A 24,948-nucleotide genomic window follows, 5' to 3' on the forward strand; every position below is an offset into this window, starting at 1 on the left:
ACATGCCCCAACTAGCCTACTATTCCAAGAATAAGAGACACAGTGAGGTAGAACCATACCAGCCAGCCTGATGAGCATGGCAGACAGCATGGCATCATGGACAGACAGAAGGACCATGGAAGAGAGGGTCAGTAAACCTCCTCCCTCGTCCCTACCTTTGTGGTCCAGTCAAACCCAACATTCCCTGATTCCCAGGCTCTGTGACATCACAGACAGCCCCATCTCTGCTCTGTCAGCCGCAGGTGAGTGAGGCTCAAAGGTTGGACATGAGAGCAGGAAGGGTATTTTTTCCATACATTAAAGGACAATGTCTCCATCACTCCTGGACACCTTTTCACTGTGCTCCAGGAAGCAGACGCCATCCCTCTTACCATGACCCCACTGTCTCTCTCTCTGGGTCCCAGTTTCCCAACCTGTACTGAATGACCTCTAAAGACTCCTCCAGCTCCAGAAGACTTCCTGTTTGACCTCATTGATCTATCTTGTTCTGATCAAAGTGCAGTGGGTTCACTGGAGACCTGAAGTTCACAGCTGCCTGGAGGGTAACCCAAGGGCCCTTTCCTCTGGCTCTTGCTTCGGTCTAGAGGGCGCTGGTAGTGCAAGAAATGCCACACCCACCCGCCCCAGCCAGCATCTGCCCTGCATCACAGTCACTCACACTGTTAAGCACTTACTGTGCGCCAGACCTTGTGCTAAGTGCTTCACATCTATATGCCACCCAAGTCCTCACAATAACATTCTGGGGTAGATTTTACCATCCCCGTTTTACAGATAGGAAAACCGAAGTTCAAAGAGGTTAAATTGCTCTAAACTACACAGCAAGGTGCAGCAAGAATTCAATCCCGAGTCCATCTAAGTAAAAAATGTATAAGGTATAAGAGATGGCTTCCTGTAGGGAGTGACGCCTGAGCTGAGTCTTCAAGGCCAATGGGTGAAGGGAGTGAGGAGAGAACATGGAGGTGGAAGGAACAGCTTGTGCAAAGGCACAGTGGTGGCACAGTGAGAGCACACTGGGGGCACCGCCCGCAGCTCCTACAGCCAGAGAGTAAAGAGTGAGTCCGGGAGCGAATGAGGCTGGCAATGGTGGCAGGGCCAGATCACAAAGCAGGAGAGCAGCAGAATGGGGAGCCACTGAGGGTTTGAGGCAGAGGAGTGACTTGATGGGGTTTGTACTGGAAGCAGATCTTCTGGGTGCAGGTGAACCAGGAAGGTCAATGGGGACGCTGTGGTCCTGGTGGTCCAGGTGAGAAGAGTGTGGTGAGGCAGTGGGATGCAAGGGGCAGGCGATGGAGTTATTTATGATACTTGATTCAAGATATCTGAATCAGGAATCAAGGAGATATTTGATTCAAGAATCGAAATGTCTTGATGAGTAGTTGAATGTGGAAGGATTTGGGCTGGCAGGAGGTGAAGGGGGTTCCCCATTTCCAGCTTTAGACACAAAGTGAAACATGACAGGAGAAAAAATAAGTATGCACTGAAGAGGACCAGGAAGGCAGATGGACCCACCAGCAAGCAGCCAGAAGCAAACCTATTAAAATTCTTTAAAGCCATCTGTCAGCTTGGCACATGGATGTTACAAGCAGCATCTTACCAGCTGTGAGGTTCCTGGAACAAAAATGATTCACCTCACCCGCTGCTGCTCCCTGGTGATAGTACCTGCTTGCACCCAGGAACAAAGGTGAACCAAAGGTTCATTCAACCATTCCACAAATGGTTACTAACTGCCTGCTTTACCCCCCTCACTAGGGATCCAGCGGTGAACCAAGGAGAACACCCCCCACCCCCTGCCCCCACCTTCCTGTGATTGACTGTTGGGAAGACAGAGCCCACGCACATAAATTCTAGGATGTGTTAGACCGTGCCAAGGACTATGGAGAAGAATGAAGTGGAGAAGGGGAACAGGGAGGGGCATTTAAATAGGGTGAATAATTAGGGTGAATAGCCCAGAAGACCTCACAAGAAGGGCAACCTTTACGCAAAGGCTTGAAGGAGGGAGGGAATGAGTCTTGTGGATTTCTAGGGAAGAGCATTCCAGGCCAAAGGTGGTGCAGGTGCAAAGTCAGTCGTGTTGGGGTCCTGGCTGTGGCTAGAACGGAGTGAAAGGAAGGTGGGAAAAGACTGCAGGGGAAGAGGGGGCGAAGGTAGCGGTGAGATTGCAAATTTTTTAGGGAAGGCCCAGAGAAGGACTTCAGCTTTTACTTTGCCCAATATGGGAAGACACTGGGAGACTCAGAGCAGAAGTGTGACATGATCTGACTTACACCATAAGAGGATTTTGCTGTGTTGATGCTAACAGAGACCAGGCTGGAAGAAGCAGCTGGGAAGCCCATTGCAATAACCCAGGTGAGAGATGGTGGTGGCTGGGATGGGTGAGGAGCCGGTGCCCAAGGGTGAGGCCATGGAGTGAAGCCACTGTGTGGTTAGTGAATACAGCCACCGTGATGGAAATTCCCAGGGTGGGGTTTTGGCCACAGGGAAGGGCGAGTGAGGACAGGAGATGGTCAGGAGCCTGGAAGAGAGAAAGGACTCTTGGACTAAGACAAGGACTTACAACCTGTGTCATCAGAGCTGGAAGGATCCTTGGAGAGATGGTGCAGCCCAAATGTCTTCTGTTGCAGATGGGAGCTTAGGCCCCAAGCTACAAAGCAAGTTGGAGACAGAAGCAGGAGCTGAACCAGCACGGCCGAGCTGTGTTACCAGGCTGCCATGGAACCAGGGCCCAGTGGGAACAGATTAGCACTAATGAGCTACATACACAGGAGGGAATGGAAAGAGAGTCAGCACTGAGCCAGCACTTATAGGCACCTGCCATCCCAGTGGTCACTGTTCATCATTAATCACTTATTCCTCTAATGTGGGTACTACTGTTCCCATTTTCCAAGTAGGAAAGTGAGGCTCAAAGACATTACAGAAGAAGCCCAAGAGCACACACCTAGAAAGCAGGAGACAAATCTGACTCCTAAGCACAGCCTTGTCTGTGGGCACTGCTGCATGAGCTGAGGTTCCATTGCTGCAAGACCCAGCAGAGAAGGGACTGGCTTTTTCTGGTCACATGATTAACATTCATTTCGGAAACAGCCCCGTTCAGAGAACTGTGCCAGACCCCAAGATCTGCTGATTCAACAAGCTGGCCCTGCAGTCAAGAATGGCAGAGTAGAGGTTCCAGTCCTTTCCATGGTTGAGAACTTTGGACAAAAGAGGGCCTGGACCTGCTGGAGCTACAGGAAGTTTGGGAGAGAGGAGGGGTGTGATATCTTGGGAGAGGCCAGCCCAGTATGACCCACTGCTTAAATAACAATGGGCTTCTGGGGTTGGGGCGACAGACACCCCACTGCCCTCTCCTCTTCCCACAGCCCACCAAAACATGGCATCAAAGATCTTCTGTTGCTGCTACACTGGCAAGGGGGCTTCTGCCACTTCTGGCTCCTACAATCAAAACACCTGCCAACAGCATCATCCACGGACCTTCAGTAGGTTCAACACGTGGGTGTGTGGTGGTTTGGCAAAAAACAGCTGAGTTATTTCTCTGGACCTCTGACTCCCCAGCCACCTTCCGCTCTGGGACACCTCAGATTTCTTTCAAGCCTTTTGAGGTGTGGAAAGGGAGTTTTTACCCAAACCTGTAACAGCACAGCCTGAAAACTATATTAGTTATTAGATATTAAAGATGACTGGCTTAGTCCTACATACCAGCTTGAGTTCAGCCTCAGCCACTGACTGCATGTCTCGGAAACTCTCTCTGAGCTTCAGCATCTTCTCTGGAAAGTGCGGATCATGACAATGCACTACTTACTTTTCAGGTTGTTGGGAGGATGAAATGAGGCAACGTATGTAAGTGCCTAGACTACGGCCCCACCCAGGCACTCAACAGATGGTAACTGGGCTTCCTAGGTGGCACAGTGGTTGAGAATCTGCCTGCCAATGCAGGGGACACACGTTCGATCCCTGCTCCAGGAAGACTCCACATGCCACGGAGCAACTAAGCCCATACGCCACAACTATTTAGCCTGCGCTGCAGAGCCCATGAGCCATAACTATTGAGCCTGTGCGCCACAACTACTGAGCCCACATGCCTAGAGCCTGTGCTCCACAACAAGAGAAGCCAAGGCAATGAGGAGCCCACGCACCACAACGAAGAGTAGCCCCCGCTTGCTGCAACTAGAGAAAGCCTGTGCGTGCAGCAACAAAGACCCAACACAGCCAATAAATAAATTAATTAGGAAAAAAGAACAAAAATCAGATGTAACTATGTTTGTGTCATAGTCAGGACCAGCTAGGCTATGCTGCGGTACAAGTAAACTCTAAGATCTCAAGTCCTTAACTCACTTTGGGGTTATTTGTAGCTCAAGCAAGCAGAATATTTTTTAATTTTTTAAAATTAATTTATTTATTTATTGGCTGCAATGGGTCTTTGTTGCTGCGAGGGCTGTCTCTAGTTGCGGCGAGTTGGAGCTACTCTTCCTTGCAGTACACGGGCTTCTCAGTGCGGTGGCTTCTCTTGTTGCAGAGCACAGGCTCTAGATGAGCAGGCTTCAGTAGTTGTGGCACACAGGCTTAGTTGCTTCATGGTATGTGGGAGCTTCCCAGACCAGGGATCGAACCCATAACCGCTGCCTTGGCAGGTGGAATCTTAACCACTGCACCACCAGGGAAGTCCCAGAATATTTTTTTAAAGTCACTAATAATATGAGCCTTCCCTGAGTGGGATATGACCAAGACCATTTCTTTGCGTGTCATTCAAAGCGTTTACCCAGGGTAAATATTTTCCTTCACTCTTTCAGATCTGAATGCAGATCCTCACAGAAACAGTAGCCAAAAGAGACACCCACACCATCGCCCCAACATTTTGGTGCTGAAGGCATGTACTCTTGGGAGACCCTGAGCCCACTAGACGGCAGCCTCCTCGCAGGTCTTTGAGGCTGCATGGCTGCTGGAGTGTCTCCAGGAGGAATAGGGCCGTGAACAGGGGCCATGAAGACTGATTCGGAAACTCCCTCAGAGGAGGAGAAGACGTCCGAGCCATTCCTGTGCCACCAGCAAGGGTCACTTCAGCTCCCGGAAAAGCCACTGCTGAGGAGCTGCCTCCAATTAAAGTCCTTCGTTGCATCATAGGCCTGTGTACCTCCTCACTTCCCCTCCCCCAGTCCTACTCCTGAGATTCCCTTGAATATGGAACAATTGGAATTTGGCATCTCTTATTAAGAAGTGAGGTTTGGTTCCTAAACACTTTCAGTCACTCCTCACCAACCTAACGAAGTGCTTAGGAGAGGCTGGTCAGCTTAACAGGCAGCTACAAATAGATGCTGCAATAACTGTCTAGAGCTTGAGGGCACAATACTGCTCGCCTACTGTGGGACTCGACTTGGTGCTCAGGGCCATAGTGAACAATAGGGCAGGTAGTGCAAAACTCTGCAGCCAACATCACTCTGCAATGCACAGCCCATGCAGACGTAGAAAGTTGTTTGTGCTAAAACACAGAGCATGCAAATATGAGTAACATGCAGGAGACCCCAAGTGGCTTCAACTTTAGCCAGGGAGCCAGGCAGAGAAACACATCACTTCACGTAACAGACAATTTGGAAACAATAACAACAGAGAATTTCGCAACCAACTTGGGGATTTGGGGAAGGCTTCCTGTAAGAGTTGAGTGCTTGAGTTTTCTGAAAATTGAAAGAGAATTAGCCAAGCAAAGAAGAGGCGGGAATGGTATTCCAGAAGGAGGGAACAAAATAAGCAGATTTGGAAAATAGAGACACAAGCTGGTAGGAGTATAAGGTAGTGAACTTCGATGCTTGGAAAGACAAAAGGGAAAACCTGAGCCAGGGTGTAGGGAGAGGTGAGGGGGACAGAGCATCAAGAGCCTGGTATCCAGAAAAAGAAAGCTGGACTCTATCCAGAAGGTAATGGGGAGCCAAGGAAGGTAACATTTAGGCAACAAAGTGACATAGCCATATTTCTGGTTTCTGCAATATGAGCATGGTGACTTGTTAAGAAGACAACACACTAGCACTCCCTGTGTCTGCCCCCAGCACAGAAGAGAAGAATAAAGGAAGAGAAGAATAAAGGCTTACAATGGAAAGCCCGTCCTGGCTGCAACTTGAAGGATGTGCAATTTGAACAAGTGTGAGTAGTTATAACAGCAACGTATAAATCTGGTATGTAGCTTACTCTTCTAAGTGCTTTATAAGTATCAACTCATTTAGCATAATAACCCAACAAGGATGGTACAGTTACTACTCTGGTTTTACAAATTAGGAAACTGAGACATAGAGAGCTTATATGAGTCTCTGAAGATTATATTAATAGTAACTGTCACGGCTGACACTTGAACCCAGGACGCCTGATTCCAGAATTGATACTGTTAACCAACCAGTTATGCCGACCTTCACAATGATGGTAGAATGACATTCAGTGATTGCTCTGGGCTCCAAATGGACTGTTCATTGCCTGCTCTTCAAAACTGGAGCTGGGCCCTTTACATCTTTCTCCCTTGGCAGCTAGTGCAATGTGGGGCTTTGTCAGTAGGGGGTGCTGGAGATACTGGAAGAGGAAGGCTCTCCTGTTTCAGGCAGCTCACGTAGCAGCCTCCTGCAGCACATGGAGCTCCTTGGGTACCTGGCTCTGGCAGTTCACATGGCTTCTCGAGCACCCAGATCCTGCAGTATATGGTGGTAGGCAGCGTTCAGAGGCCAGCAGCTTCTCCCAGTGACTCACCCCCAACAAATGGGGTAGTGCCTCCACCCCTCTTGTGATATCTTTCCCTAGCACTCTAGAGGGCAGATTTCTAGATCATTCTGTCAATATCGCATCTCAGAGACTTCTCCGCATCCAGTGGGTCACAGCCATGTCCTTCCCAAGGTCTACATCTCAGCAGGAGATGGGGCAGGGGGGCTCTTCCTTGGGGGCTCTATCTCAGCCCTGTGGTGGCAGCTATGCTTTAGAGCTGCTATTTCTATATTCATTATAGGATCTTACTTCTCATTCACCAATCCATTATTTCAACCCCCTGTTAAAGTTAATAATGCTTTATGTTAAACTTCTTATATTCAAATTACTGTGTGCTTTCTGTCTTCTGATTGGCCCCTTACGGATACAGACCTGCAAAAAGAGGCTGCCTAGGCAATCAGGACAGACAGTGGTACAGGTATGAACTAGGTCAGCATCCCTAAGATGGAAAAGAGAGCTCTAAGTTAACAATATATATCTCAGGTAAAACTGGCCAATTTTAACTCAAAACCACACAAGGAAGAAGGTTCTGCCAAATGAAATTCTTGACTTCTTTTGCAATGGCGAGAACTGAGAAGGGGAAGGTAGTGAGGTCAAGCTGACCACACCCACAGGAGATCATTTCATCTTGGGCTATGTCAAGCTAGAGGAGCCTATGGGACATCCAGGTGGCCACATCCAGAAGGTGGTCAGAAATATGTAGCAGGAAAACTTAAAAGAACAATGGCTGAAAAAAGAACACAAAGGGAGGACCAATAGCATGTAAACAGCAAGATGGAACATTTAAGCCCAAATCTATCTAATATATCAGGAAACACACTAAGCATAGTGTAGTAAATACTGCAGTTAAAAAACAAAGACTAGATATTTTTAAACCCATACATTCACAAGAGGGGTATCTTAACACATGAGGATGCAGACAAGCTGAAGGTAAAATGATGAACAGATATACTATGTAATCACTAATTAAAAGAAAGTAAATCTATCAAAGTAGATTTTAAGGCAAAAACCTACTAAAGAGGGACATTTCATAAAGATAAAAGCATCAAACCATCAGGCAGTTTTAATAATTCTAAATTTATATGCATGGAATAACAGAGCAAAGCTTGGCAGAAGTGAATTAAAATATATGTTCACACAAAAACTTGTACACAATTGCTCACAGCAGCATTATTCATCATAATAGCCAAAGAGTAGGTTCATTAACCCAAGTGGTGATGAATGGATCAATAGAATGTGGTATATCTACATAACGGAATATTATTCAGCCATTAAAAAGGAATAAAGTACTGACTGATACATGCTACAATGTAGCTGAATCTTGAAAATGTTATGTGAAAAAAAGTCAGACATAAAAGGTCACAAACTGTATGCTTCCATTTATATGAAATGTCCAGAATGGGAAAATCCTTAGAGAGAAAAAGTAGATTAGTGATTGTCAGGGGCTGGGAGAGGGGGCAAGGGGCTTTGTTTTTTGGGGGGAGGGGGGGAGGTGATGAAACTGTTCTAGAATTAAATAGTGGTGATGTTTGTGCAATCTTGTGAATATACTGAAAACCACTGAATTTTATACTTTTAAAATGATGAATGTTATGGTATGTTAATCATATCTCAATTTTTTAAACTATGTAATTTTTTTAAAAACTTGTCAAAAGTAAAAGGAGAAACAGAAAATCTACAATCCTAGTTGGAGATTTTCCTCCCTTGGTCCTGATAGAACCAGCCAGCCAAAGTCAGTAAGGATCTAGAGTTGAATGAGGTAAGTAAAAGCTCGCACAAATAGACACAGGCAGAAAACTGTAGGCAGCAGCTGAAGAGTCACCATCAGATAATGCGGCCCTTACTATGGACCACACTGTGAACCAGGCCTCGTGCGTTACATGCATCACCTCAATTCACCTCTCTATTATCACACGCCCCCTTAAGAGATGAGGAGGAAGAGAGAGGGTGAGCATCTGGCCCACAGTCACCAACCAGCTTTTTCTTAACCTCCCTGCTAGGCTTCTTCTGGTACTGAACTTCAGAGAGATTAGACTAGAATCTTTATTCACATAAATACACTCCATGGTGCTGGAGTAACTGAGGTCTGATGCAGAATGAATAAACATTAACTGTTATTAAACTATATCATTCACAAAAACATACGTCAGGTACCTACAGCATACAAGACATAGTGAGAGATAAAAAATAATAATAATGAAACAACAACAATTTATTGAGCTGTTACTCGAGTTTGCAACTCACAGTTGTAAGCACTTTACATTTCTCATATCAGTTAATCTTCACAATCGCCTGCCAGGTAGGCACACTTCTCCCCATCCCACACTTGAGGACTGAGACCCAAGGAAGGGAAGGATGCAGCTCCTAGGTGGCAGACCTTGGATTGAATATGTGTGACTCTAGAATCCAAGCCCTCCGCTCCCACTTCACAACACGGCACCATCTTCACCAGCTCCACGCCCATCATCAACACAGTGCTTTGAAACAGTGCACATGTTGCTTTGTGGAATCTCATCTTCACAGCAACCTTGTGAAGTAGGCAAGACAAAGATCACAGAATTTCTAAAAGAGGAAACTCAGGCTCAGATGCAAAGAAATGTACCTTGTGGGCACACCTGAATGCCCCACCCACCGGGTGAGACCGCCAGAAACACTAAAGAGAGGAAAAGGCGGGAAAAAACACATCAAGGGCCATTTAAGGAAGCCGTAAAATGGAAAAAACTGCTGTTTTGTCAAAACACACACATTTTTATTCCCTGTTATTATACTTACCAGGGCTTTATGGCTGGATGATAAATATGGGCGTCTACTGATCGCATTCACAGCCCACACTTCCTCTGTGGCAGGTGAGAAAGACAAATGATGGCCTTCATGAATAATTCTCGAGCAAAGTGTGCCCCAGCGTTTGGCTGAAGAGAAATGCCTACAACAACCATCCCCCAGGGCTAGTCTATGCACATGCTTTCTCTTTTCTGGCCCAGAGAAAGTGAACAGTCAGATTTATCTCTTACGTGGTAAGTCACCCACATAATTGCATTTCATGTTCACCAGATTCATTTATAGAGTGAACTGACATTCAGAGAGGTTAACCTAGTTAAGGTCACACTGCTAAGAAGTAGCAGATCTGGGATGAGAATCCAGGTCTCCTGCTGGCTAGGCCAGTGTTCCATCCAAAGGGGTATCAGGTCTGGGACACTTCATCTGTGTGGGGCTATAGAATCTTTCTACATGTAGATAAAGGCATAATAGAAAGAAAGGCCAAGGTTTATAATGGAATGGAAAAAGCTGGAAATTCCCAGATCTTTGGCTTTGAAAGAGCCATTAAGAATCTACCCATTTATAGAGATGTATAAACTGAGGACCAGCCTAAAGTTACATAGCTAAAAGTGGCAGTTCAGGACCAGAACACCAGTCTGTGCCAACTTCATCATGCAGCTGAGTATAGAGAGCAATTTGCAAAAGCTACTATAGAGATGACAAAGCACTCAGTCCATGGGATTTTTTTCCTTAGTGGGTCCAGGTCATGCACAAAAAGTACAAGGTGCAGACTTTGTCCTTGAGGAGCTTATAGGCTAGCTAAAAAATAGGTATATGCACAGGAAAACAGAATCAATAACATAAAACATCAGTAAAGGCAGCAGCTACATCAAGAATTTAAAGGAGGCAGAGTCGGGAATTCCCTGGCAGTCCAGTGGTTAGGACTCAGCACTTCCACTGTGGTGGCCTGGGTTCAATCCCAGGTTGGGAAACTACAATGCCACAAGCCACGTGGCATGGCCCAAAAAAAAAGTGAGATGATTTGGATTAATGGATTAAAGCGGTAATTTTAAAAAATAAAAAATAAAGGAGGCAGAGAGTGGCAGATCCGGCTATGCTGAAAGGCTTCCTGAAGGAGGGGCGAGAAAAACTGGGCTTTAACACATGCATAGGAGGGAGAGGGGCAAGATAGGGGTAAGGGGGTTAAGTGGTATAAACTACCATGTATAAAATAAATAAGCTACAAAGATATATTGCACAACACAGGGAATACAGTCACTATTTTATAATAACTAGAAGTGGAGCATACCCTTTAAAAATGGTGAATCACTATGCTGTGCACCTGAAACTTCTATGTATCTTATATCAACTACACCTCAATTTAAAAAAGATTTTTTTTTAAAGCATGCACAGGAGTCCAACGGGTGCAAAGGAACGTCAGTCCAGGAAAGACTTTCCACCTATGAAGGATTTTTATGGGCGATGAAGCCAAAATTGCAGATGAAGGCCAGGTCTTAGGCGCTGGGGAGCCTTTAAATGCCAGGCTAGGGCTTTTAGATTTGGGCGTAGGGAACAATGGGTCTTGAAACTTGCTCAGAAGCAGAGCACCCTGCAGCCTCTGAGCTCTTCATGGATTTCCACGAGTGACAGATTACGCTTCACTCCAGCACAGCGTTAGCGTTAGGGAACAGACTGCTGTTCTCCATCTGTGGTATGAAACCACACCCACAAGTATGCATGCCTTTGAACAAAATAAGTCCTCCCATCAGAAAGGATCGGTCTATTCCAAATACTCCCATTGGCAGTTACATGGTGTTTGTTTCTTCCTTCTGTCTCCTGAAGGCCTGTGTGCTAGCAGACAAGCCCAAGTGCCACCATTTTTCAGAAAATGTAGGGAAAGAACAACCCCAAAATGCAGAACATTCTCAGAATTTACTTCTTCGCTTCAAATTGGGAAGAGGTGTCTTATAATTTAAGGGGCCCAGGGCAATGCCACAAAGAGCAGCATCCTCCCTGAGTCTCCAGCTGACACAAAGGGGGTGGGGACAGGAGTATCACCTGAGACCGAGCTTTGGACACACGTTCAGCCCGGTCGGGTCATCTTCACATTTCCTGGGCTCTCCAGACAATGAAAAGGATGGGCGGGTGGCCCTTTCATCCATGCCCACGGCTCTAAGCAGCATAAAAAGTAGCTCCGGGTAGGACCATCGGCTTCTGCAAAGGCCAGGAGTCAGCATGGGATGTTGACAAGCCATTTTTGCGCAGGGTCCTGGAGTGAGCATAACATCCCCGGCGCTGACGTGACAACCCCGTCAGAGTGCCCCCAGCTGCTGCTCTCCTCGCCTAGCGCTTGCTGTTGGCCACCCTGGGCTCCTGAGGCCTCCCTGACTTCTCACCTTCAGTCTTGGAGGAAGATGAGTAGCTTCATCCCTAGGTCACCTGGCCAGGAATGGGCAGCACCCTGTGCCCAGGATGTGGGCTTCTATGAGCTGGCAGGGGCACGGAATCCTTGGAGAGTCTGTGTGTCGTGTCCCCAACGCCTGGGGGAGCTGAGAGGTCACCAGGAGCCGGATGTAGTAGCCACCAAACACTGCCAGCAGCTGCTGCGCCATTTCCTGGAAGAGGCAGGGAAGCAGAGTGAGGGTCACAGAGAAGTATCTAAAGCATGAGGGGAAACCTAAGCGGTCCTTACACCCCTGGACCAGCAGCGATGCTCACTAGGAAGCCCTCACCCAGGGTTCTTGCAAGATGCCTCGCCTCATCGGGAACTCCAGATTTCAAACTCTGTGGGGCTCCTGCAGCCTCAGTTTCCTTATCTCTGAAGTGGGTAACCTAACTGCTAATAGGTGATAGTAATATACACAAAAAAGCTAGGAAGCCTCAAAGCACTAGAGAAATTACCATTGATTCATACCAGCCAATTGCACGCACGCATGTGTGTGCACACACACACACACACACTTTTTTCAGTTTCAAGTGTCTGTGATTTTGTAAAGTACATGATGTCAAGGGAATGTACTTGAAGAAAATCACCAGTGAATGGAGGCAGGGTTTGGGAAATACTCCTATGATGGCTTGATTCTTCAATTCATACACAGTAGTACCTGCTGGATTGCTCCAGACAGTACTCCTCTATGAAAAGTGCCTATCAAAACTGGACTTATCACAAAAAGACAAATACAGTATGATTCCACCTATACGAGGCACCTAGAGCAATAAATTTACAGAGACAGAAAGTAGAATGGCGTTTTCCAAGGGCTGGGGAAGGTAAAAGAATTTGTATTTAATGGGTATGTTGTTTCAATTTGGGAAGATGAAAAAGTTCTGGAGGAGGATATAGTGATGGTTGCACAACAATGTGAATGTGCTTATGGCCACTGAATTGTACACTTAACAATAGTTAAGGCAGTAAATTTTATACTATATATATTTTACTGCAGTGAAAAAAATTAAAGAGTAAAAAAAAGTTTTTAATCGTATTTAATGCATGCCCTTATTAACCCATTTGGTCTCTAAAGTTCCATCCACCCGTCTGGCAGTTGGGATTCCAGGGAAGATGCTTCAGTTCCTTTCGTGTGGCACGGAGGTCTTTCACAGCACTTGTGTCCAGTCTGAATGTAATGAAATAGGTGTGGGTTACACCCAGGCTGTTTATGTCGGAACAGTTCGTGACCAAGAACAGGCTTTCAAATCAAAAGGACCAGTGGGAATGTCAGCTCAGTCACCCTGGGACGGACCCCAAGCAAGTCACCTCACCTGGCTGAGCCCATTTCCTCATCAGTAAAAGAGGGAAAAATCACACATCATTCTGGTTGCACTGGAGTGAGGGTTAAAGGAACTTATGGATAGAAAGCCCAATACTTAGTGCTCAATAAATACCGTCAATATCACTAACATTATCATTATTCAAAAAGCAGAAACTCCACGTGGCTCAGTAGGATCAGTGTTTCCTTGGAGTTATCCTTTGTGCAAGAAAATGTTGAAAACTTTAAGCAGCCCACCACTTACTAACTCAGATTGGTCTTATTGCCCATGTATTCTCAAATCAATTACATAAGAAATAAATCGATTACATAAGAAGCAAATTTCTTTTCCTACATAAGAAGAAAATTGGCCTCCTGAGAATCATAGGGCTGGTTTATGTCCTGGACTCTGCCACATTCTCCCTTGTTCTGTGACCTTGGGTGAGTCAGCTGACCTCTTAGAAGCTTCTTTCACCCATCAAGGAAGAAGGGAAAATAATCTATACTTCAGAGGATATGCTAAAGAATTTTATGCATGACATAAATCTGTAAAAATGTAAGAGGTCATTATAACTATTTCTCTGCCTTTCACACACACTGGGTTCTTCCTGAAATATGACAGTCTGGCTCAGGCTGAGACTTGAGCATTGCTTGTATTTTCCTTTGCTATCTTAGAAGGGCAGCTACTTTAAAAAACATGTGCACACACACACACTGAAACTTGATATTCACAACAGGAAAATGTATTACTATTGGTTTGAATGAATTTGAAAAAATAATTTAAAAGACCCATCATAGTTAATAGGCTATTTCACATAAACCCAGACATGCATGCACAAGAAAGAACGTGACCTTATCAGTCTTTTCAGCTCTTTGAAGAGATTAATATATTTATCATTTTCTCTCATAATAGTCCTATTTGCAGGCCCCTCATTCCCCATCCATGCAAAAGGGAAAGTCTGGGCTGGTTTGGATCTTTTTTTTTTTTTGGGGGGGGGGGGTACACCAAGTTCAATCATCTGTTTTTATACACATATCCCCGTATTCCCTCCCTTCCTTGACTCCCCCCCACCTTGAGTCCCCCCCACCCTCCCGACCCCAGTCCTCTAAGGCATCTTCCATCCTCGAGTTGGACTCCCTTTGTTATACAACAACTTCCCACTGACTATCTATTTTACAGTTGGTAGTACATATATGTCTGTGCTACTCTCTCGCTTCGTCTCAGCTTCCCCTTCACCCCCCTGCCCCCTCCCAAACCTCGAGTTCTCCAGTCCATTCTCTGTATCTGCATCCTTGTTCTTGTCACTGAGTTCATCAGTACCATTTTTAGATTCCGTATATGTGAGTTAGCATACAATATTTGTCTTTCTCTTTCCGACTTACTTCACTCTGTATGACAGACTCTAGGTCTATCCACCTCATTACATATAGCTCCATCTCATCCCTTTTTATAGCTGAGTAATATTCCATTGTATATATATGCCACATCTTCTGTATCCATTCATTTGTTGATGGGCATTTTGGTTGCTTCCATGTCCTGGCTATTGTAAATAATGCTGCAATGAACATTATGGTACAAGTTTCTTTTGGGATTATGGTTTTCTTTGGGTATATGCCCAGCAGTGGGATTACCGGATCATATGGTAGTTCTATTTGTAGTTTTTTAAGGAACCTCCAAATTGTTTTCCATAGTGGCTGTACCAACTTACATTCCCACCAACAGTGCAGGAGAGTTCCCTTTTCTCCACACCCTCTCCAACATTTGTTGTTTCCAGATTTTGTGATGATGGCCATTCTGATTGGTGTGAGGTGATCCCTCATTGTGGCTTTGACTTGCATTTCTCTGATGATTAGTGATGCTGAGCATCTTTTCATGTGTTTGTTGGCCATCCGTATGTCTTCTTTGGAGAAATGTCTATTTAGGTCTTCTGCCCATTTGTGGATTGGGTTATTTGCTTTTTTGGTATTAAGCTTCATGAGCTGTGGTTTGGATCTTTAATCCCCAAATCTATTGGCTAAAAAGAAAATGCAAGTGCTCTCGTTTATCACACTCTGCTGGAGGTTGTCCCTGGCTGCATGTCTCCCAGACAGTGGGTCTGTCCTCAAGGTGAGAAGGGGGTTGCACAAGCTGCAAACCACATTACCAGACTTCTGATCTACCAGCTCTTGGCCATACCCAACAGAGAGCTTGGGTGGCATTACCCAATAGAACTCTGGAGCAGGAGGAAATGGAATTCAACAGAGATGCACACGAGATTTAAATATCCAACTGCAGTTTAAGGAGATGGATGGAGAGATGATAAATTGATTGATAAACAGATTTTAAAATGACCCAAATATTCATCAACATGTTCATGGTTAGGCAGGCTATGATCCATCCACATGCAACTACACACCCAAGGGAACTACGCAAAAGAATACCAAGATTTTTTTTTAATGGGGGGGAGGACCCAATAAGTATAAAATGATTCCTCTAAGCTATCTTTTAAAGTGCTGGGGTGAGGGAAAAATATCGAAAACTAGTAGGCTAGAAGATGTGTATGGTCCCTACCAACTCAGGAAAGGTATGTCCCCAGGAATCTAGAACTCGAGAGCCCCATACGGACTCTATGCAAACATCCGGTGGGGGTGGGGGAGCCCTCACTGGCCCAGATGCCTATTACCTCCGGCTCAGCCTCAGGAATAAGCTGGCGAAGCTCGGTCTGCATGAGTGGCCTCTCCGTGGGACGAGGACTGCCGGGCAAGAGAGGAGCTTCCTCTAGCAGGTTCTCTGGCCCCTCGGCCTCCGTGGGGTTCACCCCAGTCTCCATGACAACACACAGCTGGCTCAATCTGCTTCTCAGCAAGGACTGCAAAGGAAACAGAGAGGGGCTTGGTGCTGTCCTAAGTTGGGTGGATATAGGAGGCCAGGTGTCTCCCTGAGCTGCAGACCCACAAGGGATGGACAGACCATCTACAGACTCAGATGCTGACCTCAGGAGACTCTGGAGCTGAGCCACACTGGAGTGATCAGATAATTCCTGCAAAAGTATGGTCAGAAGCATTTTTCCTTCCATGTTCTCATCTGCTCCTCAAAGCAGCCTGGGACACAGGAATCTTTACCCATGTGTTGCAGATAAGTAAAATGGAGCTCAAAGGAAGTGCCCAAAGCCACACATGAACCAATGGGCCCTGATCAGGGCTAAGGCACAATCCTGACTTCAAAACCAACTATAGCACTTTCGGGGCCCAGAAAATGGATCCCAGGGAAGAAGCACGGGGCTCGAGGACAGGCGAGCTGAGCTCCAAACCCGGCATCACCAACTGGCTACGTGGCTTCTCAGAGCCTCAGTTTCCTCCTCTGTGGAACTGGAGTAAACTATCCCTGTTCTTCCTCAAAACTTTCAAGATTTTGAACAAGTGAAAGGCATCTAAATATATGGTATTTTCCTCTGCCAGAATCTTTATCATTTTTGTTGTTATAAATGACATACATTCTCACTGTTACTTATTATTATTATTATCATTATTATAGATAAGATATATATTCACTGCAGGAAATGTGGAAAATGAGACTAGTTAAAAAGAGAAAAGCAGCCATAATTCCCTAGGCGAAAACAACCACGATTCCACAGTTATTCTTCCTTCCAAGTAACTTTTCTTTAGACACTTGTCCAACACGAAGATAATGCAATCTACACAATTTAGCTCCCTGGTTTATTTTTTTTGCTTTGATTTTCACTTAAGGTATCTCACCTCTTGGCTTGTCTTCATTTCTCGAACGTGGTCAGACAAAAACTGCACACAGGTCTCCAGATCGAAGTAGACAAACCAGAGCTGAGGAGAGAAGCAGCCGTGACCACTGAGGCCAAAGCCCACTGGACCTCAAACTCTCCATCCCTGAGACGAGCCTCACTTCCTGCCTGGTCACCGGAGGCCGGCCCTCCTGGGGAAGACCAGATTCATCCTGGTCTCCGGCAGGAGCACGCCATTCTGCTCTCTCCCACAGTGCCCCTACACGACGGGGTCTCTTTCGGATGGCTGGTGGACGAATGGCTTTGTGCACAGATTTGGAAAATGTCAAACCCTGTGCCCAGTGAGCTTCCGCCCAGGGCCCACTGTACCCCAACCCCGGGCTCCCCCTGGGTGAGAAGGCAGACACGGCGCTGAGGAGATGTTATCAATCCTCCCAGGCACAGCGCAGCCAGGATCAGGAGCCTGGGCCTTAACCAGCCCAGCCGTGTCCCAGACCCACTGCGTGACCTCCTTCTAGTCACTTCAGATCTCCCCATTGCCTTGGGGCCAAGAAAACGAGGAGGACAAGGCCTTAGGGTCTGACCTGCCTCTCCAACGACCTCATCTGGGCCCTGAGGGCTCGAAACAGAGGAGGCCACATCTCTTTGCTGAACAAATGTTGACTGAGGAATGTGGCTGGGATGGTCTCCGAGCTTCCCTTCCAGCCCCGCTTCGTGCAGGTTCTAGGCTGCTGGTTACCACCCAGAGAGGCGTCTCCAGAAAGAAACCCCGGAGCAGGGAGGAAGGAAGGGCTGCCGACACCATCTCGCCATCTCCGCTAGCAGACGCCGGGAGACACTGTGCAGACTGGGGGAGCCCAGCCCCAAAGTGGGCCCACAGGAGAGGTCACTCCGAGATGCAGTACCTGAATCACGCTCTGGCAGCCTTCCACCGTGTCTGTCACCCCCAGCAGCACCCGGTGTCTCAGCAGGGCTCCGTTGGCAGCCGCCAGCCTTAGGTCCGTGTTGGTGTTGGCCTGCAAGACAAACGCCAGCCCCGTGGCCCAACCTCCGTGCTGCCAGGGAGCTCTTGGGCCCAGGCGATAACCACGCACCGTCCCTCCCCTAGACACCACGGGACCATCCTGCTCTCCAAGACACACCCGTTGTCTCCCCTATAAAACAGACTGTGGGGTTGTTGGGACAATGAATTCAACAGAGAGGCTTGGGCGAAGCCCAGCTCTGCTACTTCCTGGCGGTGTGGCCCTGGACAAGTGTGTCCCTTCTCTGAGTCTTGACAAATGTGTCCCTTCTCTGAGTCTTGCTTCCTTCAGCTGTTGAATAAGGAGAGAAACTGTCTCCGGCCCTTAGGAATGTGGTGAGATTAAACTGAGACTGTGTGTGTGACACTTAACCCAGTGCCCGGGACACGGTCGGGCGCCACACATATCTGCGGGAGGAGGGGGTTGGAGAGCTTTGAGCGGCTATTGTGGAAACAAAGCACCTACTTTCCTTAGTACCTGATCCAGTGCCTGGCCCTCAGAGCGGGGCTCTGGGGACCCATCTCCTTCTTTTCCCACCAGAACCAATCAACACCTTGGATGACAAAGTAGGTTGACAAAGCAGGTGCTAAGCAGACGGGGGAGGAGAGGAGAGGAAGAGTAATGTGACCCAAAGCTCTAAAAGACCCTGGAAGGACTTCCAGGTGCAATTAGAAGGTAACCCAATCAAGGATAATGGTCCCCCAGATGGGAAGGACCCCTGTAGGGAGCTTTTGAAAGTGTGAGGAGGCCCTTATGGTTGTCACAGGTGTGGGACAGGCAATGCTGGTATTTAGGGACAAGGGCCAGGGATGCTTAAACACATGCCTTCCACTGTAGGCCATGCCCCATGAGAGAGAATCTTGCACGTGAAAGAACTGTCCCCAGCCTTTCCGAACCCCAGACGCCCCACTGGGCCTGAGCACACATGAAAAAATCTATTTATAATTCTCTGACTGGCCAACCTAACTCCATTTTACATATAAACCTAAAGTGTTTTGTGAATGGGTTTTAGAATACATTGAATTTTCCAGGAATGCCACTAAAGGCACACCTCATTTACTGCAGTTCACTTTATTGTGCTTTACAGATATTGCATTTTTTTTTTTATAAATTGAATGCTTGTGACAATCTTGAGTTGAGCAAGTCTACTGGCATCATTTTTCCAACAGCATTATTTTTTAATTAAGGGATGTGCGTTGCTTTTTTTAGACACAGTGCTTTTACACACTTACTAGACTATAGTATAGTATAAACATAACTTTTATATGCACTGGGAAGCCAAAAAATTCGCGTGACTTGCTTTATTGTGATATTCACTTTATGGCGGTGGTCTGGAAGCAAACCCACAATATCTCCACGGTCTGCCTGTATTATGAAAACCAAGGAAACTTTAGCAAGAGTGTTCACCCTTTCAGAAACCCCTATCACCAAAAGTTCAGGTCCCGACTCCATCTCTTAACTACCTGTATAACCTTGGGCAGGTTACTCACCATCTCTCTGCCTCCACATCCTCACCTTCAAATGCGAGATAATACCCCCTAATAATAAGGGTTATAATAAGGATGAAATGAGTTAATTCACGTAGGACACTTGGAAGAATGAACACTCGATATATGTCACCTAGTAATAGCATTATGATGATAATATTGAACTGAAAGCATCATATTTTCAACTGTGACCATGTTGGCCACAAACAAATATTTTTAGGAATTTTCAACATACCTTAGTGATGTGTTTTACTCTGTAGGAGATACAAGGCAGGGTCTTGCCTGCCTTCCTAAGCCTTCTGACCTTGAGAAAGTCTAATAATGCCCCAAACAAGGGAAAAACAGGGCGATGTGTACAAATGCTGAGGCTCTCAAGGATGCTATGTGATGCAGGTAGGACACAAACAGTAAGAGTGACAATGGTCAGGAAGGGGGATCTGCACAGTCCTGAGTGATGAGGGATCCAAGGAGAAAGAAGTCCTTGAGCTGAGGCTCAAAGGAAGACCTGAGGAAGGCTGTGCGACCACAGACTAGTTACTTAACCTCTCTGAGTTTTGGTTTCACCACTAGTGAAGAGTAAATAATCATAACAGTTAATACTTAGTGAGCATTTACATAATAGCAGGTAGGATTATAAGCATGTTGTGTGTATTACGTCATTTTGTTCTCCCAACAATCCTATGAGGGAGATATGATTATTATCCCATTTTACAGAACAGAAAAGTAAGGCCCTGAGAGGTGAAATAATAAACCACCCCAGGTTGCAGGGCTAGCAAATGGCAGAGGTATCCTGCCTCCTTGTCAGGATGTTGCTGGGCATGGATATCAGGCCCCAAACACAGAACACATAATAAGTGCTCACTAAATAATGGTCCTATTAGAAAGTAAAGGATCCTGGAGAGGATCAACAAACAGTGATGATGGAAGGGCTGTTATATACCTGGGGCCTCCACGCTGCACCTATGAGCAAAGATACAGGGTCTCGTTCATCTCTGCGCCCTGTGCATAGCACATCCCCTGGCACTTGCTGAGGCTTCATAAACACCAATTGAATAAGGAAGAAAAGGAGGAAGGAGGAGAGAACCATAGCAGGCATTCCCTGAACTGCCTCCCTGAAGCACCTGCCAGGTGCCAGATACTTTGCTTGCTCCCGATAAAGCAGAACACTTTGCTGTCTCCCCCTCCCCAAGAGAAGGTTCTTGCTGCAGAAGCAGCCAGCTCAATTTACTTTTTTATAGGCCAAACACAGGGCCATGAAAGCTTCAACAGAGCCCAAGGGCAGCATTATTTTGTCAGCCTCATCGCAAAGCCCAGCAAAGATCCTTTCAGAATGATTAAGCCATAAAGTTCCCATTTGTTCCCATGAGCACAGGCACGAAATGGAATTCATACCCCAAACCCTGACCACATTTCCCAACATCCCGCCCGATCCTCTGAGTCAGGCAAGAGCCGAGTGTTTGCTAAAGATCTCAAAGTCCAGCTCTGGGCCAGGTGCTGGGGGAGCCTCTGAAGCAGCTGAAAAGACAGAGGTGTGGCTGCCAGAATAATGGTCCCCCAAGGATGTTTAAATCCTACTTCCCAGAACCTGTGAATTTATGTTACATGGCACAGAGGAATTAAGGTTGTAGATGGAATTAATGTTGCTAATTAGCCTTAAAATAGGAAGATTGTCCCAGATCATCTAGACAGTCCAGTGCAATCACAAGGGGCCTTAAAAGTGGAAGAGGGAGATAGACGACTCAGGGTCAAGAATGTGAGAACTCAGTCCACCACTGCTGGCTCTGAAGATGGAGGAAGGGGCCGCGAGCCAAGGAATGCAGGTGGCCTCCAGGAGTGAGAAAAGACAAGGAAACAGATTCCCCCCAGAGGCTCCAGAAAGGAGGCAGCCCCACCCTGTCAAACTTTCAAACTACAGAACTGTAACACAACACATTTCTGTTGTTTTAAGCCACTACACTTATGGTTACCTGTTATAGCCATAGAACACCAATACAGCTGCGTACTGACCCAGAACATGGCTTGGAATCTGAGCATCCTGGCCTTGAGTTCCAGCTCTGCCATTTATTAGCAGCATGACCTTGCACTACTCCTTGGGCCTTTTGGAGCCTCGGTTTCCTCATCTGCAAAATGCACATTAAAGACTCTACCCAGAGATTTACTGGAGGGTTTAATGAGTTAAAGTATGTAAAACATTTAACAGATGACCTAACACATATGAAGTACTCAACAGTAACAAAAGACAGATGTTGAAGAAGCAGAAGACACTTAGCAAACCATACATTAAGCCAGGAGGTATCAACCTCCTTTGTGAATGAGATCAGGAATCAAAGGGTTCAGGCTTTGAACCCCCACTCTGTCACTTAGAGTGGGACTGGGACAAGTTACCTAAACTCCCTGATCACCCACCTGCTCTCTGCCTCGGAGGTCGTTACTGAGGTTAAATGAGACACAACTGTCAACCGAGCACCAGGTCGGGGTCCATCCACCTCTCCCCAGGTACCTTGTGCTGCTAGGTGGATCCAGGAACCCCCTCCTCGCTCACAGGGCTGTCGGGAGCACCCAGGCAGAGGAGGTGCATGGAAGGGCTCAGTCGCCTCAAAGTGCCGTCCACCCCGCTCCCAGACTCTCTCAAAACACAGCTTGCTTCCAGAAAAACAACCCACAGGGATTAGAAGGAAAAAAAGAAAGGATTTAATCACACATGTGACTTGATTTCTTTTAGTCACTGGGCACACAGGCCAGGGTGAATTCTCATGGTTGGAGAAAGTCTGTGAAGCAGGTAAAAGAAAAATCTGACTTGAAATTCTCCTGCCCACGTAGCCTTTCTGGAGGGAGTGTGGCTGGGGTCCCCGGATGTCTCACCTTCCTCTGGTGTCTCTCGAAGATGAGCACGAGGGTCAGGGTCAGGCTCATGGCAGCCAGGGTCACGAGCAGCACGCCCACCCAGCGGTTGCCCAGGGCGAACATCTGGCTGGTGGAGTAGATGTTGGCCCACACCACCACGTAGAACACCTATGAGAAGCCACAGAAAGGGCACGGTCGGGAACACCAGTCCTCGGATGAGGCAGCTCCATTCCAAGGGGCACCCTCTGGCCACTTCTGACGCCCTCCTCGGATTCAGAGAGCTCACAAGGCCAGTCAGAGACTGATGGGGGGGTAAGGGGGAGGCAGTCTGTGAGAATGGGCCCTTGTTCCTTGTTCATAAGCCAAGGCAGAGGCAAAGGGTTAGGATAGCTACTCTGAATCCTTGTGTACTCTGATTTTAAATAAGACAGAAAAGGGCAGGGGGCTTGGGAGTGAGATAGGTTTGAATCAGAAGTCCACATTGATCCTTCAACAGCTAGGTGGCCTTGGACAAGTTATAACAACTCTCTGGGCCTCAGTTTCTGCATCTGTAAAATGGGAATAATAATACCTACTTCACAGCGTTGTTATAAGGGTTAACAAGATAACATATGCAAAAGCCTAGCACTTCTCAGAAAATTAATAATGCCAGTTGCCATCCTTTCCCGTCCCCAGAAGCTGCACATGGGAGTCGGGAGTGCTATTTGACCACTTATACATACAGAGAAGCGGCAGATCACAGTAACTTAGAGCACAGAGGCTGAAACCAGCACTGTCTGTGCCATATCATGTACGCATGTATGTGTTTATGTATACATGTAGGTGTATACACACACACACACATGCACACACAGACATATGAATAGAGCTGAAATGAACCCATCGGCTGAACAGATGGGAAAACCAAGTCCCAGAGAGGAGAAAAGTCTTGACAAAGCCAGACAATGAGTCCAGAGCCTCAATGGTGGCTCTGCAGATTCCCAATCCCCCAGCTCTGCCCTTAGTAAATCCTGCCTCCCATCCTTTACATGGGCAGCTGGTTACAGCTCTCCCCCATGAATCTCCCCTTATACCAAACCCAGGTCCTGGTGTACTGTTCTCTCCTAGGCAGCCCAGCCACCAGCCCCCCAAACCCGTTACCAACACCAACAGGCTCAAGGGCACGATGTTGAATTCAGCAGTGCCTCGGGGGTCCCCTCCGCCCTTACCACAGCGAAGGCCAGCCGCATAGGCCTCGAGTTGTAGATGATGTATCTTCTCACTTGGGGCTCCAAGAGGGCGCTCTCAGCCAGGCTCCTGTACTGGTCAGCTGGCACCTGCTTGGCCACCCAAGGGAAAGAGACCCGTCAGCCACGGAGAACCCCACCCTACCTCCTTCCCAGCAGCAAGCATGCCGCGTCCAGTTCACATGGCTATCATGTGGAAAAGGATGAGGCACATCTGGGCTGCCCCAGAAGGCAGAACAAGGAGCTCGGAGCACTGGATGGCAATCACAGGGTGAGCTCCCAGCTCAGAGAAGGGTGGGCAACACTGGGAAGGGGGGACGGCTTGGGATCCAGGAGAGGGATTCCCACAGCCCAAGGCTCAGCACCTCACAGCAGAGCTAGGACAGCCTAATGGTTAAGGAGCAAGCCCTGGAGTCAGTCAGCCCTGGGTCCAAACCTTGGCCCTGCCCCTCGTATGCTGTGTGACCTGGAGCAAGTAACCCCCCTTTTCTGAGCCTCAGTTTCCTCCTTTGCAAAATGAGGATAATCCAAGTATACACTGTAGAGGTGGTAGGCATATTAAACAAGACAATACATATACAATATTTATATATGTATTATACAGTAACTATATGTACAATATGTATATGTATATTATCTGGACATCTTTGGGGGCCCCTGTTCTCTTACTTAGACATGTATATCTAAGTGTATGTGTATACAAGCCCAGTGCTGGTTCCACAGTGAAGACCTGATACATAAGTGCTATTTTCAAACTGCACCATCAATAACTATTAATACAGTCCAAGATACTGAAAACTCACATCTTCCTGCCCAAAAATGTCATAAAGCAAAGGTCCTACAAGAATGGATTGCTTAAGAACACAGAATTTAATCATTAGAGATGATATTTAGGAACATGGTAGAACAATATGTAAACTGTTCACCAGTTAAGAAAACCCCATCTGAAGACAACTGTTTAAGAAAAATGTTCTTTTGTACAAAGGCTGAAAGGAAGCATGGGAAAAAAAAAACAGCTGTTGTGCTGATGCGGGGCTAGTACTGTCAACTTGGAAAGCTGCCCTTTAATGGTGATAAAATGCTGTTTTCAACCATAATGCAATTCCATTTTAAAGGAGTAAACTCTCAAGTCTTCAGGGTAAAATTAGCAAAGCAGCTTCCTCATCCATAAATAATCCTCCCTGGGCAGTGAAGATGAAGGTCTAATCATGCTGGAGGATTTGAGAAGAGCAAGAGCCGCACTTGTGGGAACTTATTAGCAATTGCTACAATGTATTGAACATTTACTAAGTGCCAGAGCCAGTGCAAGTGTTCCTCAAGCACCATTTCTCCTAATTTGCACAAAAATCCTACGTAATAGGTATTAATATTGCCTTCATTTTACAGATGATGAGACTGTGGCTCAG

At 46.8% G+C, this 24,948-nt stretch overlaps 1 protein-coding gene across 16 annotated transcripts in view; it reads right to left on the reverse strand.

The window, feature by feature from the left end:
• TMEM268 (transmembrane protein 268) overlaps nucleotides 1–24,948 on the reverse strand; it is a 46,261-nt gene that overhangs the window by 12,189 nt on the left and 9,124 nt on the right. For 4 of the 16 annotated variants that reach the window (XM_057720298.1, XM_057720297.1, XM_057720302.1 and 1 more), the window contains 7 exons: nucleotides 23,525–23,635; nucleotides 22,335–22,484; nucleotides 17,869–17,979; nucleotides 16,965–17,045; nucleotides 15,893–16,078; nucleotides 10,796–12,101; nucleotides 8,921–9,566 (listed from right to left, as the gene is read on the reverse strand). In XM_057720298.1, the coding sequence (XP_057576281.1) occupies nucleotides 11,922–12,101; nucleotides 15,893–16,078; nucleotides 16,965–17,045; nucleotides 17,869–17,979; nucleotides 22,335–22,484; nucleotides 23,525–23,635 (819 nt within the window). In that variant the 3' untranslated portion in view covers nucleotides 8,921–9,566; nucleotides 10,796–11,921. Of the gene's footprint in view, nucleotides 1–8,920; nucleotides 12,102–15,892; nucleotides 16,079–16,964; nucleotides 17,046–17,868; nucleotides 17,980–22,334; nucleotides 22,485–23,524; nucleotides 23,636–24,948 lie in introns of those variants that run through there. The other 12 variants (XM_057720301.1, XM_057720287.1, XM_057720296.1 and 9 more) reach the window with 10 other exon arrangements.

The sequence above is a fragment of the Hippopotamus amphibius genome, chromosome 2, assembly GCF_030028045.1.
Source record: "Hippopotamus amphibius kiboko isolate mHipAmp2 chromosome 2, mHipAmp2.hap2, whole genome shotgun sequence".
Lineage (NCBI taxonomy): Eukaryota > Metazoa > Chordata > Mammalia > Artiodactyla > Hippopotamidae > Hippopotamus > Hippopotamus amphibius.